A 14,124-nucleotide genomic window follows, 5' to 3' on the forward strand; every position below is an offset into this window, starting at 1 on the left:
TTTCCTGACTTGTTAATTTTAGCCATTCTGACTGGTGTGAGGTGGCATCTCATTGGTTTTGATTTGTATTTCCCCGATGCCAAGGGATGCTGAGCATTTTTTCAATAGCCAAACTTTGGAAAGAGCCAAGATGTACATCGACAGATGAATGGATAAAGAAGATGTGATATATATATGTGTGTGGGTATGTGTGTGTATACACACATACCCACACACATATACATACAATGGAATCACGCACACACAAACACACATATACATACAATGGAATATTACTCGGCATCAAAAAGGATGAAGTCTTACCATTTACATCCATGTGGATGGAACTGGATGGTATTATGCTGGATGAAACAAATCAATCAGAGAAAGATAATTATCATATAGTTTCACTCATGTGGACTATAAGAAACAGTGCAGAGGATCATAGGGGAAGGGAGGAAAAATTGAATGGGAAGAAATCAGAGAGGGAGATGAACCATGAGAGACTCTTACCTATAGGAAACAAACTGAGGGTTGCTGGAGGGGAGGTGGGTGATGGGATGGGGTAACTGGGTGATAGGCATTAAGGAGGGCACGTGATGTAATGACACTGGGTGTTATAAGCAACTGATGAATTACTGAACTCTACATCTGAAACTAATGAACTATATGTTGGCTAACTGAATTTAAATTTAAAAAAAAAGAAAGAGCTGTGACAAAACACTTGATGGATATACAGAAACTAAGCAAGAAATGGCAACAGCCTGTTGGCCCCTAGAGAACTCAAGAGTGCGACAGATACTCTCACATACTAAAAGAAAGGTTACTTCTGGGATGGAAGACTTCTTGCAGAGAGCTTTAACCAGGAAAGCCTGGAATGTCTTAAAAACATCACAGAAAGAATGAGGCATTTCTGCACATTATGGTAAGGACTCCCCATAAGAACAGGACAGTCTGGGTATACAACAGAGCAGAACCAGAGCAGCTGGACCATAAGGAAGAGAACAAATATAATGTGGAAAAGGCAAGGGGGAATCTGGGCAGGGCCAGAGGAGAGGAAAGAGTTTTTGCCAGTACTTCTGGAGTGACAAGAAACTGGGGAGACTGAATATTAGAACTGCCTGATTTACTGGTAATATAATGATGGGATATAATGATGCTTGGATTTACTTCCAGGGCATTGGGTAATGTGACCTTGTCATGCTGTGGGCTCCTGCCATCTGCAGAGACCTCTCAGTTGTGGGTAAAATGACAAGTTAGAGAAGTCTTACACCACCTATTACTGAAAGCCCTGTGGGGCCAGAATCCCTGAGTCTCACTAGCACCACCCTCCTGGGGAGACCTCATTGAGTACACTTGGGAGAAACTGTCCTTGAAGAACATGGCAGGTTTCACAAGTCTGATCTCTTTACAGAATCTGGACATGGCTTTTTTGGAAGTGGAGTGGGGCTTGCACTGGGAAAATGTATTGCCCTTTATAAAAGCAGGGTGGATTCTCCAGACCCCATTATCTCTGGCAGAGGTGATTACCTCTGCATTCCTTTAAATGTTGAAACAATCTGTCTTAAATATTTAAACACTTGGAAAGTATCCTTATGGATTAGCCTCAAAATGCTGATTTTCTCAAAAATACCTCAAACAGTAAAACTCTACACAGCTTTATCAAGTACTCTCTGAACCCCATTCAGTCCCGCTGCTGAAAATGAGCCAGGCGAATGTTCTAGAAGGCTGTATACTTTCCTTCTGGGCTCAGAGTCTTTGCTGAGGTCCTGTTCTTTCCCGCATGAACTTTCAATCTCAAAAACTTCAGCAGAAACTTACAAAGTACCACACAGCACATCTCTCCTAGCCATAAGCAAATCACCCAGGCTCTTCCAACCATAAGAAGAGAGATGCTCACACTCTTGACTGGATGCTGATTTGGACATTTAAACAAACAACATCCTCTGTCTTGAAATGGAACAAGTGTGGCAAGGATGTCCATAAACAAAGAATGCAATCTTAAACAATTCATCTTATTTTTCCCCCAATAACAATTGAATTTATTAGCCATGTTGCTTGTCCTGAAAGAAGTCAGTGAATACAAATGGTGGGACACTGGATATGCAAGGGTCTGTCTGAGGGGCACAGATAACATGCAAATAAGCCAGCAGGGCACCCATCCCACTGTGCAGTGCAGTCAGCAATGTTGGGGTGGGGGAGATGCCCCTGATGAGGCCCTTCTCCAAAATGAGAGTCTATTTAAGACCAGCCTGTGCTGCCAGAGAAACCAGAATGCCTCGTGATCACTTTGACGGTAGCATGTCCTGTAGTCCCCCAGACTCCTCTTCCATCCCTGTCAAGTCTGATAAACTGCCCCCCCTCCTTACAGAATAGCCAGAGAGGCTGTGTTGCTAACCTGCATGTTTCTGGGGCCCAGGCTGCACATCTCATGAATCCCTAGTCCCAGAGCCATGTGGGGGCTCCTAAATGAGCTTATATAGAGAGAATTAGACCAGGTAACTTGGCTTAAGTTGATCAGAACCTATTTTGTTTCCCTGACATTTGGGCACCACTGTTTCACCCTTCCTTGGCCCCTCACTCCAGGCATAGCCCATGGTTCCTTACACCCTACTGCTCTTCTTTTTAGAGTAGAACATCCTAGTATTGACTTCATCACCTTGCTTGTGGTTATTTCTCTACTGTTGGTTCCTCTACTGAGTTTTAAGAATCTTTCAGGCACAGCAGTGGCATTATAATCTCTGCTTTTCCTATACCTAGCATAGTCTTTGGAACAGAGAAATCATAAAGAAAATAATATACTTAGTAAGGTTTTAATACTATATGTTGTGCTCTATTATTAGCAACCATTTTTAAACAACATTTTATTAACAACAACATTGACTAAAGATGAATTTCTTGGCCATTCCATAACCACACATGTATTCCCTTCCAGCTACTTTTGGGCACTCTACACTTGTTCTTTAATCTTCACAGTTAGGCAGTATGATCCCGTCTTGGAGATGGGGACCCTGAGGTTCAGACTGCACGCATGGGAAGAGGCAGACCTGAGACTCAACTAGAGAGCTCACTGGCATAACAGACAATGCTCTTTATTCTGACTGTCCAGAAATCACACCTAGAGAGGTGCTTTAACTATGTAAATCTGCCCTGATGAGTGGTGACTCCTTGCATTTTGGAGAAAATGCAAAAGCCCTAAGGTGGCAGCAAGCCCTGCGTTCTCTGGTCATGCCTCATCTTCACCCTTGTTTGTCCCCAGCTCAGGTCACCCAGTCACTTCTTCTTCCAGTTAACTGGCCACATCCAGCTCTTTCCTGATCAGGACCTTCCCACATGTCCTCCCTTAGCCAAAAATACATCTTCAAAATACTTCAGCCCATCTTCCTCCCCCTTCAGGTCTCAACTTAATGGTCACTTTCTTGGAGGGGGCCTCTGATCTGCCCAAGTTAAATTCTCCCCACATCATAATCTCTCATTGTACCTATATTTGTCATGTCTCTTGCTTATCATAAGTAATAATGATCTATTTATTTGTGCAGTTATTTAATATATATCCCTCCGTAGAGGTACAGTGAAGCTACCAGAGAGTGAGGCCCATGTCTGTTCTCTGTACAACTGTGCCCCTAGCCCACAGCACAGGGTCTGAGGCATCCTGGGCTCTTGACATCTATTTACTAGTGGATGAATTAGTAGATGAGAGGATAAACATGCTACCTGTCTCCTCAGCTGCTCACAGCATGGGTCCAAATCCACTGCACAGGTCATGCAAGAACAACTGAATCACTGCTGACCAATTACTGACTTAGCCAACTAGAATTTAAACCAAAGGCCTTTCTGATTCTTTATTTCAGATTCAAGATAGATTCCAGTCTTCTGTGCAGAGAAAAGAGCTTGTTTATTACCTGTACATGATCTTTGTATAAAGATGCATATAGTTCCTGTCCTCTTCTTCTGTAGTTCTCGATACATGACACAAAATCCTGGAAAAGAGAGGAAACAAGTCACAGCTTAATGACAGTTGTGATTTTATTTTTTTAAATTTTTTAAATTTTTATTTTTTAAAGATTTTATTTATTTATTTGACAGAGAGAGACACAGCGAGAGAGGGAACACAAGCAGGGGGAGTGGCAGAGGGAGAAGCAGGCTTCCTGCTGAGCAGGGAGCCCGATGCGGGGCTCAATCCCAGGACGCTGGGATCATGACCTGAGCTGAAGGCAGACGCTTAACCAACTGAGCCACCCAGGCGCCCCTACAGTTGTGATTTTAGATGAGAACTTCTCTACTCTGACCAATTATCAGGGGAAATAACAGTTACAAGTTTTGTTAGTCAAATCAATCACAACCTCATAAATAAAGACTTCACCTATGCTGATACCACACACACACACACACACACACACACACACACACACACGTCTACGGGTTACTTCCATTTCTAGCTATGATGACCTAGCTTATAACAGGTCAATCTTCCTCCCAAGAATAACTAGAAAAGTCATATTCAAATAATCTGCTTTAAGATAGCAGAGAGCTACCAAGAGAGCCAAGACTTAAGGAGTCAAGATCTTGGAGATAAAGAAAACTCACTGAGATGTGCCCAATGACCGATATCTATGATTTTTTTGCCCCTGAGATATTTGCAAGTTTGCAAATAACACAAAAGGTTGAGAAGTCAAGCAGAAAGTGATGGCTAAAAAGCAGAGAAGATTAACAGAGCTTTTGATCCTTTCAGGTGGCTAAGAAGACAAGAATTGGAATTCAGGCTCACCAAGACATGTAGACCATAAAGGACCAAGAGTCCAGAAATAGGAGAGTAAAGACAAGTAAGCCCAGCTTTCTGCACTGATGTTCTTTAAGCAGCTGCTGACTCCTAAGCAGTGTGATTTGTAGAAACCAACAGAAGATGGGTTTTAAAGTGGGATTTCTGAAAAGCTGCACCATAGGAATAAAGGCAAATTGGAAATAGATCAGATCTTAGAAAGCTGAAACCCAACTTCCAATGAGCTTAACTTCTGAGTACATTATGGTGGTCTGCCCCCACTCCAAATACATGCCAGAATACATCTGCCCCACTCCAAATACATGCCTTCTCCTTTCTGGAGAAGGATCAAATGGAGAATTTTCATACAAAACGTTCAGTGGTCAAGCAGAAATTACCAAAAGGGCCCATAAAAAGGGCCAACAGAAAAACAGATAACAAAAAATACCCACATGTATCCAGGTATTAGAGTTATCACACATGGACCTTAAAATAATGCAGATAATATGGTCCAAAAAAATGCAATATGAGACTTTTGCATGAGATATGGAATCTATGAAAAATAACCAGATAAAAATTCTAAATCTGTGAAATGAACTAATTGAAATTAGAAACTCCATAGGGAAGTTTAATAGCAGAGTGGATACACCTGAACAGAGGGTAAGTGAACTTGAAGAAATATTCTTGCTAAATATGATGAGATAAAAATATGGAAAATATTAAAAAATATGGAAAATATTTAAGAGATAAATACAGTTAGATACATATATAATAGACAAAGCATCTAGCATATGTGGATTGGTGTCTCAAAAGGAGAGGAGATAAAATAATGGATCAGAAGCAATATCTAAAAAGTTCATGAGAATCTTCCCAAATAGATGAAAGGCATTGATCCACAAATTTGAGAAATTCTATAATCCTGAAATAAGAAATATATAATAAAATCACACATAAACCCATCACAATGAAATTGCAAAAAAAAAAGATAAAAAATATTCAAAAAGACAGAAAAAAACATTATATTATCTTTAAGAAGCGACAGTAAGAATTAGAGGCATTGAAAAATGAAACATTTTCAATTCCTGAAAAAAAAACAACAACAAAAAACCCTGACAAACTCAAAGTCTCTACCCAGTGAAAATACCTTTCAAAAATAAAGACAAACTAGGGGCGCCTGGGTGGCTCAGGCGCTGGGCGTCTGCCTTCGGCTCAGGTCATGATCCCAGGGTCCTGAAATCAAGCCCCACATCGGGCTCCCTGCTCTGCAGGAAGCCTGCTTTTCCTTTCCCACTCTCCCTGCTTGTATTCCCTCTCTTGCTGTGTCTCTCTCTGTCAAATAAATAAATAAAATCTTTAAAAATAAATAAATAAATAAATAAATAAAGACAAACTAAAACATTTTCAGGTGACACTGAATGTGTCACCAGTAGAACTGTGTAAGTGAAACACTGAAGGAGCTTTTTAGGTAGAATAAAAATAATTCCATATTGAAGTCTGAATCTTTGGAATGAATGAAAGACTATGGAAATGGTAAGTATATTAGTATATCTAAATGAATATTGGCTGTTGGAAAATACTATAGGAATAATAATGGGATTTGAAAATGGGAATTGAAAAATGAAGAATTAAAATATATGAAAAAGTAACAGAAGATGGGCAGAGTAAATGAAATAGTGCTCTAAGTTTCTTCAATTAAGAATGAAGGGGGGGGAATCGGAGGGGGAGACGAACCATGAGAGACTATGGACTCTGAGAAACAAACTGAGGGTTCTAGAGGGGAGGGGGGTGGGGGGATGGGTTAGCCTGGTGATGGGTATTAAAGAGGGCACGTTCTGCATGGAGCACGGGGTGTTATACGCAAACAATGAATCATGGAACACTACATCAAAAACTAATGATGTAATGTATGGTGATTAACATAACATAATAATAAAAAAAATAAAAAATAAAAATAATCTCTAAAGGCTGATACAAAAAAAAAGAATTTGGAAAAAGGGTCTAATTTACATTAGACTCCAATAGAGCGAACGTGCATGCTGCTATAATTTCTAGGGTAACCACTAAAAACAAAATAAAAGATGTGACTTTCAGCTAATAGAAGGGAAGGACAATAACTTAAAGTAGTTGATAATATGTTGAAAGAGGAAAAAAAAGGAATAACTAACAGATATAAAAACAAAAAATTTTAGGGCGCCTGGGTGGCTCAGTCATTAAGCGGCTGCCTTCGGCTCAGGTCATGATCCCAGGGTCCTAGGATCGAGTCCCACATCGGGCTCCCTGCTCAGAGGGAAGCCTCCTTCTCCCTCTCCCATTCCCCCTGCTTGTGTTCCTGCTCTCGCTGTCTCTGTCTCTGTCAAATAAATAAATAAAATCTTTAGGAAAAAAAAAACAAAAAATTTTAAATAAGATGGACTTAAACTAAAATTGTCATTAATTACATTAAATGTAAATAGACTAAATGCTCCAAATAAAAGATAAACAGAGTCACATTGTATCAGAAAGTAAAACCTAAGTAAATGTTACTTACAAGAGACATTCCTTGAAAATAAGGACACAAAGGGTTGAAAGTGAAAAGATGGTAAAAAAATAAACTGGAGAAACACTAACCAAAAGAAATCTGGTAAAGCTATATAAATGTCACTTGAAGTAGTCTTTAAAGCAAGACTTGTTACTAGGCACAAAGATGGATGTTTCATAACAATAAAGGATAAATACACTATGAAAGTATAAGTTCTAAATGTGAAACATCTAATAACATAGCTTCAAAATATGTACAGAAATAGAACAACAGAACTAAAAGGAGAAACGAACAAGTCTACAACCATACAGGAAGATGTTAACTCCTCTCTCAGTAACTAATAGAATAAGTTGACATGAAAAATAGAGATATAGAATATTTAAAGAATATAATAAGCAAACCTGATTTAATCAATTGTTTTAAAAAATGCAGAAGATCAAATAATACAGAATACACAAATGGAATCACTACTGAAACCTGCCACAGGATGGATCATAAAGCAAATGTAAAACAATTTCAAATGACTGAAATTACATAGAATATACTTTTAAAAATTTTTATTTATTTATTTATTTATTTATTTATTTATTTATTTATTTGTTAGTCACCATATAGTAGTACATCATTAGTTTTTGATGTAGTGTTCCATGATTGTTTGTGTATAACACCCAATACTCCTGAACATAGTGGGGTTAAGCCACAAGCAAATATATTTTTAAATCCCCCAAAATTTAAAAATTAAGCAATAATATTTTAAGTAATCCAAGGGTCAAAGAAGAAATCAAAATGGAAGTTAGAAAATATTTTAGCCTAAATTAAAATGAAAATATGACATAATGAAGCATGTATGATAGAGCTAAAACTCTTTTGTGGGAATATATGTGATCATCTATGGTATTATTAGAAAAAAATAAGCATGTAAATTAACCATATATATCAAAAAATTTGAAAAAAATTTAAACCCAAGGAAAATACATTTAAAATCTCCCCAGAAAGTCTGATTAAAAAAAAAAGGAAACAGGCAAAAATTACCAGGAGCAGGAATGAGAAAATGAGACATCATTCTAGATTCTACAAACATTTGAAGAATCATTATGAATAATTTTATGCTAATACATTTGAAATTTGGATGAACTAGACACACTTCCAGGAAAATACAACTTACCAAAATTGATACAAAAAGAAATAGAAAGTCTGAATTTTGCAATATCTATAATAGAAATCAAATCTATAAATAAAACTCTTCCCACAAAGAAAATTTCAGGCCTGAGCATAAATAGTAGTTAGAGGATGGGAGAGAAATTTTGAGAAAAAATTTCAATTGAAATCAGCAATATACAAAAGCATAATGTATCCCCACAAAATTAATACCAATCCTTCTTAAATTAAAAAAGAAAAAAGAAAAATAGAAGAGGGAACACTTCCAAACTCATTTTATGAGCCTGGCATCATCTTGATACCAAAGCCAGGCAGACATCAGAAAAAAAGAACACCATAGGCCAATATTCCTGATGAACATAGATGTAAAAATCCTCAACAAAATACTAGCAGACAGAATTCAATAGCATATTACAAGAATAATACACCATGACCAAGAGGGATTTTTCCCTAGGATGCAAGGATGATTCAACATCTGGGAATCAACCAATGAAATACATCATATTAACAGAATGAAAAACACACACACACACACAAACACACATAATCACCTCAAAAGACACAGAGAAAGCATCTGACAAAGTTCAACATTTACTCATGATAAAAACTCTCAACAAAAGAAGTATAGGAGGAATTTACCTCAACATAATAAAGGCCATATATGAAAAACCCACAACTAACATCACAATCAATGAGGAAAACTGAAAGCTTTCCCTCTAAGATCCAGCAGAAAGCAAGGATGTCTACTCTCACCACTTCTATTCAACATAGTACTGGAAGTCCTAACCAGAGTAATTAATTAAGAAAAAGAAATAAAAGGCATCCAAATCAGAAAGGAAGACATAAAATTATCTCTGTCTGCAGATGATATAATCATATATGTAGAAAACCGTACAGACTCAACCAAAAAAACAAAACAAAAACAAAACAACATGTTAGAACTAATAAATGTGGTATACACACACACACACACACACACACACACACACACAGGAATATTATGCAGCCATCAAAAAATGAAATCTTGCCATTTGCAATGACGTGGATAGAACTAGAGGGTATTATGCTAAGTGAAATAAGTCAATTAGAGGAAGATAAGTATCATATGATCTCACTGATATGGGGATTTTGAGAAACAAGACAGAGGATCATAGAGGAAGAGAGGGAAAAATTAAACAAGACGAAACCAGAGAGGGAGACAAACCATAAGAGACTCTTAATCTCAGTAAACAAACTGAGGGTTGCTGGAGGGGAGGGAGGTGGGAGGGATGGGGTGGCTGGGTGATGGACACTGGGTGATGGACACTGATGTACTATGGTGAGCTCTGTGAATTGTATAAGACTGATGAATCACACACCTGTACCCCTGAAACAAATAATACATTATATGTTAAAAAAAAAGAACTAATAAATGAATTCAGTAAAGTTGTAGCATATACAACATACAAAATTCAGTTATGTTCTATACGCAAACAACAAACTATCTGAAAAGGAAATTAAAAAAATAATCCCAATCACAATAACAACAAAAAGAGTAAAATAAAATAAATGTAACCAAAGAGTTAAAAGACTTGTACACTAGAAATTATAAAACACTAATGAAGGAAATTAAAGAAGACACAGATAAATGAAAACATATCCCTTATTCATGGATTAAAAGAATTAATACTGTTAAAATGTCCATATTACCTAAAGTGATTTATGACTCAATTAATCTCTATCAAAATCCTAATGGCATTCTTTACAGAAATAGAAAAAGCCATCCTCAAGTTCATATGGAATCACAAAGACCCTGAATAGTCAAAGCAATATTGAATATGAAGAACAAAACCAGAGGCACCACATTTTCTGACTTCAAAATATATTAAAAAACTACATTAATAAAACAGTATAGTATTGACATAAACAGACACATAAACCAATAGAACAGAATAGAGACCCAGAAATAAATCCATGCATCTATAGTCAATTGCTCTCCAACAAGAGTGCCAAAAATACACAATGGGGATGTGGTGTATCTTGTGTGTCAATAAATGGTGTTGTTAAAACTGGATATCTACATGCAGAAGAATGAATTTGGACCCCTATATCACACCGTATCCAAAAATCCATTATAATATGTGCAGAGACATGAATAGACATTTCACTAGAGAATATACAAATGGCAACTAGGCACATGAAAATACGTTCTACATCATTATCCATTAGGAAAATGAAAATTAAAGCCACAGTGAGAGAGGGGGGTGGGAGGATGGAGTAACAGGTTGATGGGCATTAAAGAGGGCACGTGATGTAATGAGCACTGGGTGTTATATACAATCTGATGAATCACTGAACTCTACCTCTGAAACTAATAATACATACTATATGTTAATTAATTGAATTTAAATAAAAAAAACAAACAAAAAACCACAGTGAGATATCAATATATACCTATCCAAACTGCTAAAATTAAAAGGTAATAACACCAAATGCTTGTGAGGGTGCAGAGAAGTTAGAACCTTCATGTACTGTTGGTAAGAATGTACAATACAGCCACTCTGGAAAACAGGTCAGTAGTGTTTTTAAAAATCTTTGCAACTACCATATGACCCAGCAGTTGTGCCCCTGGGGATTTATCCCAATGAAATGAAAACTTATACTCACACGAAAACTGAAAACCCATACATAAATGTTTATAGCAGCTTTATTCATAATAGACAAAAACTGGAAACAACCCAGATGTCCTTCAACAGGCAAGTGGTTAAACATATTGTGATGCATCCATACCATGGAACACTTAACAATGAAAAGGATGAATTGTTGGTTGTTGATACATGCAACAACAACCTGGATGAGTCTGCAAAGAATTATGCTGAGTGTGGAAAGACAATCCCAAAAGGTCAGAGACTGTATGGTCCCATTTAAATAATATTTTGAAATGATACAACTATAGAAATGGAAAACATGTTAATGGTTATAAAAGGTTATGAGAATAGGGGGAAAGGTAGTGGGAATGGCCATCACAGGGCAACTTGAAGGATTCCTGTGGTGTTTGAAATGTTCCTGGTTGTGGTATTTACTGCAGTTTTGCAAGATGATACCATTGGGGGAGCTGGGTAAATGGTATATGGTATCTCTTTTCTTTTCTTTTTCTTCCTTCCTTCCTTCCTTCCCTTCCTTCCTTCCTTTCTTCCTTTCTCTTTTTTTCTTTCGTCTTGAGAGAGAGAGAGAGCATGCACAAGCCAGGGAGGGACAGAAGGAGAGGAAGAGAGAGAATCTTAAGCAGGCTCCAAGCTCAATGTGAATCCTGACACTGGGCTTGATCTCACAACCCTGAGATCATGACCTGAGCCAAAATCAAGCCAAAATCAAAATTGTGGTAATACAATTTGAGCCACCCAGGCACCCCTGTATTATCTATTATAACTGCATATAAATCTACAATTCTCAGGATAAAAAGTTTAGTTTAAAAAAGTCATTGAGGGCTTTATCTTTACCATTCTAAAAAAAAATACTCATGTCCAGAATATATAAAAAGCTCCTATAAATCAATAAGGAAGAAACCCCAGAAATACTCAATAGAAATTTTTTTTTTTTAAAGATTTTATTTATTTATTTGACAGAGAGAGATAGAGCAGGAACACAAGCAGGGGGAGTGGGAGAGGGAGAAGCAGGCTTCCCACGGAGCAGGGAGCCCGATGCGGGGCTCGATCCCATGACACTGAGATCATGACCTGAGCCGAAGGCAGACACTTAACGACTGAGCCACCCAGGCGCCCCTACTCAATAGAAATTTTTAAAAAGAAAAAATTGAACGGGCATTTAATTTTAAAAGATGTCCTAGGGACGCCTAGGTGGCTCAGTCGGTTAAGCGTCTGCCTCTGGCTCAGGTCATGATCCCAGGGTCCTGGGACTGAGTCCTGCATTGGGCTCCCTGCTCAGCGGGGAGCCTGCTTCTCCCTATGCCTGCTGCTCCCCAGCTTGCACTCTCTCTCTTTCTCTCTGATAAATAAATAAAATAAATCTTAAAAAAAATAAAATAAATAAAAGATGTCCTACTGGCCAATAGACATATGAGAATGTGGTCAAATCATTTGTCATCTGGGGAACATAAATTAAAACCACAATGAGAATACTCAAAATTCAAATAGGCTAATAATATCATATTTTGATTATGATATGGAGCAAATGAACTCTCTTACACTGTTATATTGGTACAACCATTTTAGAACATTGTTTGGTAGCATCTTAAAAAGTGAATATATGCATACTCAAGGAGTTAGAAATTTCATTCCTGGATATATACCCAACAGAGATTCATACATATGTATTCCTAAAGGCATTTAAAACAATGTTCATAACAGCAGTGTTTGAAATAGTCCCTATTCAGTACTAATCAGTACTATTCAGTATTTGAATAGTCTGGGAACGATGCAAATGTCCATCAGTAATAGATTGGATACATCAATTATGATATATTTATATATTGAATATCCTACAGTAATGGTTCTTAAAGTGGTCCATAAATCCTGGAGGTTCCTGAAACCCTTTCAGGGACTCTGTGAAGTAAAAGCTACTTTCAAAACACTGGGACATCTTTGCCTTTTTTTTCACTGTGTTGACTTTTGCATTGATCACCCAAAAGCAAAGGTGAGTAAAACTAGTGTCATAATCTAAACCAAGGGGTTAGCAACAACTGTAGAATAATCATTGTGTGTATTCCTCACCACTAGAACTCATGGCAGGAAAAAATCCTCACATAAGAATGTCATTGATAAAACAGTAGAAATTATTAATTTTATTAAATCTAACTTTTTAATACACTCTAATAGTCTGTGTGATAAAATGGAAGTATGCATAAAGCACTTCTTCTGAATACCAAAAAACATGATGGTTGTTTCAAGAAAAAGCACTATGCAATTGTTAGAGTTATAAGCTAAACTAGCTGCTTTTGTCACAGAACCTCATTTTTATTTGAAAGAATAATTGAAAGACAAAATTGCAGTTATTAAGACTTGAATGTTTGGCAGATATTTTCTTGAAAATAAACAAAGTGAACCTGTCATCTCGAATAAAGCAATCTGACATTATTTGCTGCCAAAGATAAAATTTAGCTTTCAAATTTTAAATATTAGAATCTTGGAAAACATGTATCTGCCTCTTTGAGCTTAACAGTTTCCCAGTAGCTAAAAGTTTTTCTTATAAGATTGATGGTGACATGATTTTTATCATGTTGCACAAGGAAGCATGTCAACATTAGGGAGATCTATGTAACTCAGGGAGCCAATATTCCCAAAGCCTGCTAGGATGCATGTTACAAAATCATGTATGAGTTAAAGTACCCATTCAAAGTTCAAAATAGATCAATACATTTTAATGTAATAGAGGACAAAAATTTCACTGATAAATGTTTCAACTAACCCTTAAGAAACTACTACTTGTTGAGTTTTGGTATAGTATCAAAGAATGTCTATAATTTTCTGAAAAGGCTATTAAAATGCTCCTTTCTTTTCTAACTATGTATCTTCAGGGGGCTAGATTTTCTTCATATATTTCAACCAAAAAAAAAAAAAAATAGTACAACTGATTGAGTAAAGAAGCAGATACAAGAATCCAGCTGTCTTGGGGGCGCCTGGGTGGCTCAGTCGTTAAGCGTCTGCCTTCGGCTCAGGTCATGATCCCAGGGTCCTGGGTTCGAGCCCCGCATCGGGCTCCCCGCTCAGGCGGG

General features: G+C 37.2%; 1 protein-coding gene across 9 annotated transcripts in view; it reads right to left on the bottom strand.

Annotated features, from left to right (window-relative positions):
• Window positions 1-14,124, bottom strand: part of WDFY4 (WDFY family member 4) — a 286,087-nt gene that overhangs the window by 108,071 nt on the left and 163,892 nt on the right. For 8 of the 9 annotated variants that reach the window (XM_036103143.2, XM_036103144.2, XM_036103140.2 and 5 more), the window contains one exon: window positions 3,882-3,959. In XM_036103143.2, coding sequence (XP_035959036.2) covers window positions 3,882-3,959 — 78 coding nt within the window. Of the gene's footprint in view, window positions 1-303; window positions 342-3,881; window positions 3,960-14,124 lie in introns of all 9 variants that reach the window. The other variant, XM_078077462.1, reaches the window with a different exon arrangement.

The sequence above is a fragment of the Halichoerus grypus genome, chromosome 7, assembly GCF_964656455.1.
Source record: "Halichoerus grypus chromosome 7, mHalGry1.hap1.1, whole genome shotgun sequence".
Taxonomy (NCBI): domain Eukaryota; kingdom Metazoa; phylum Chordata; class Mammalia; order Carnivora; family Phocidae; genus Halichoerus; species Halichoerus grypus.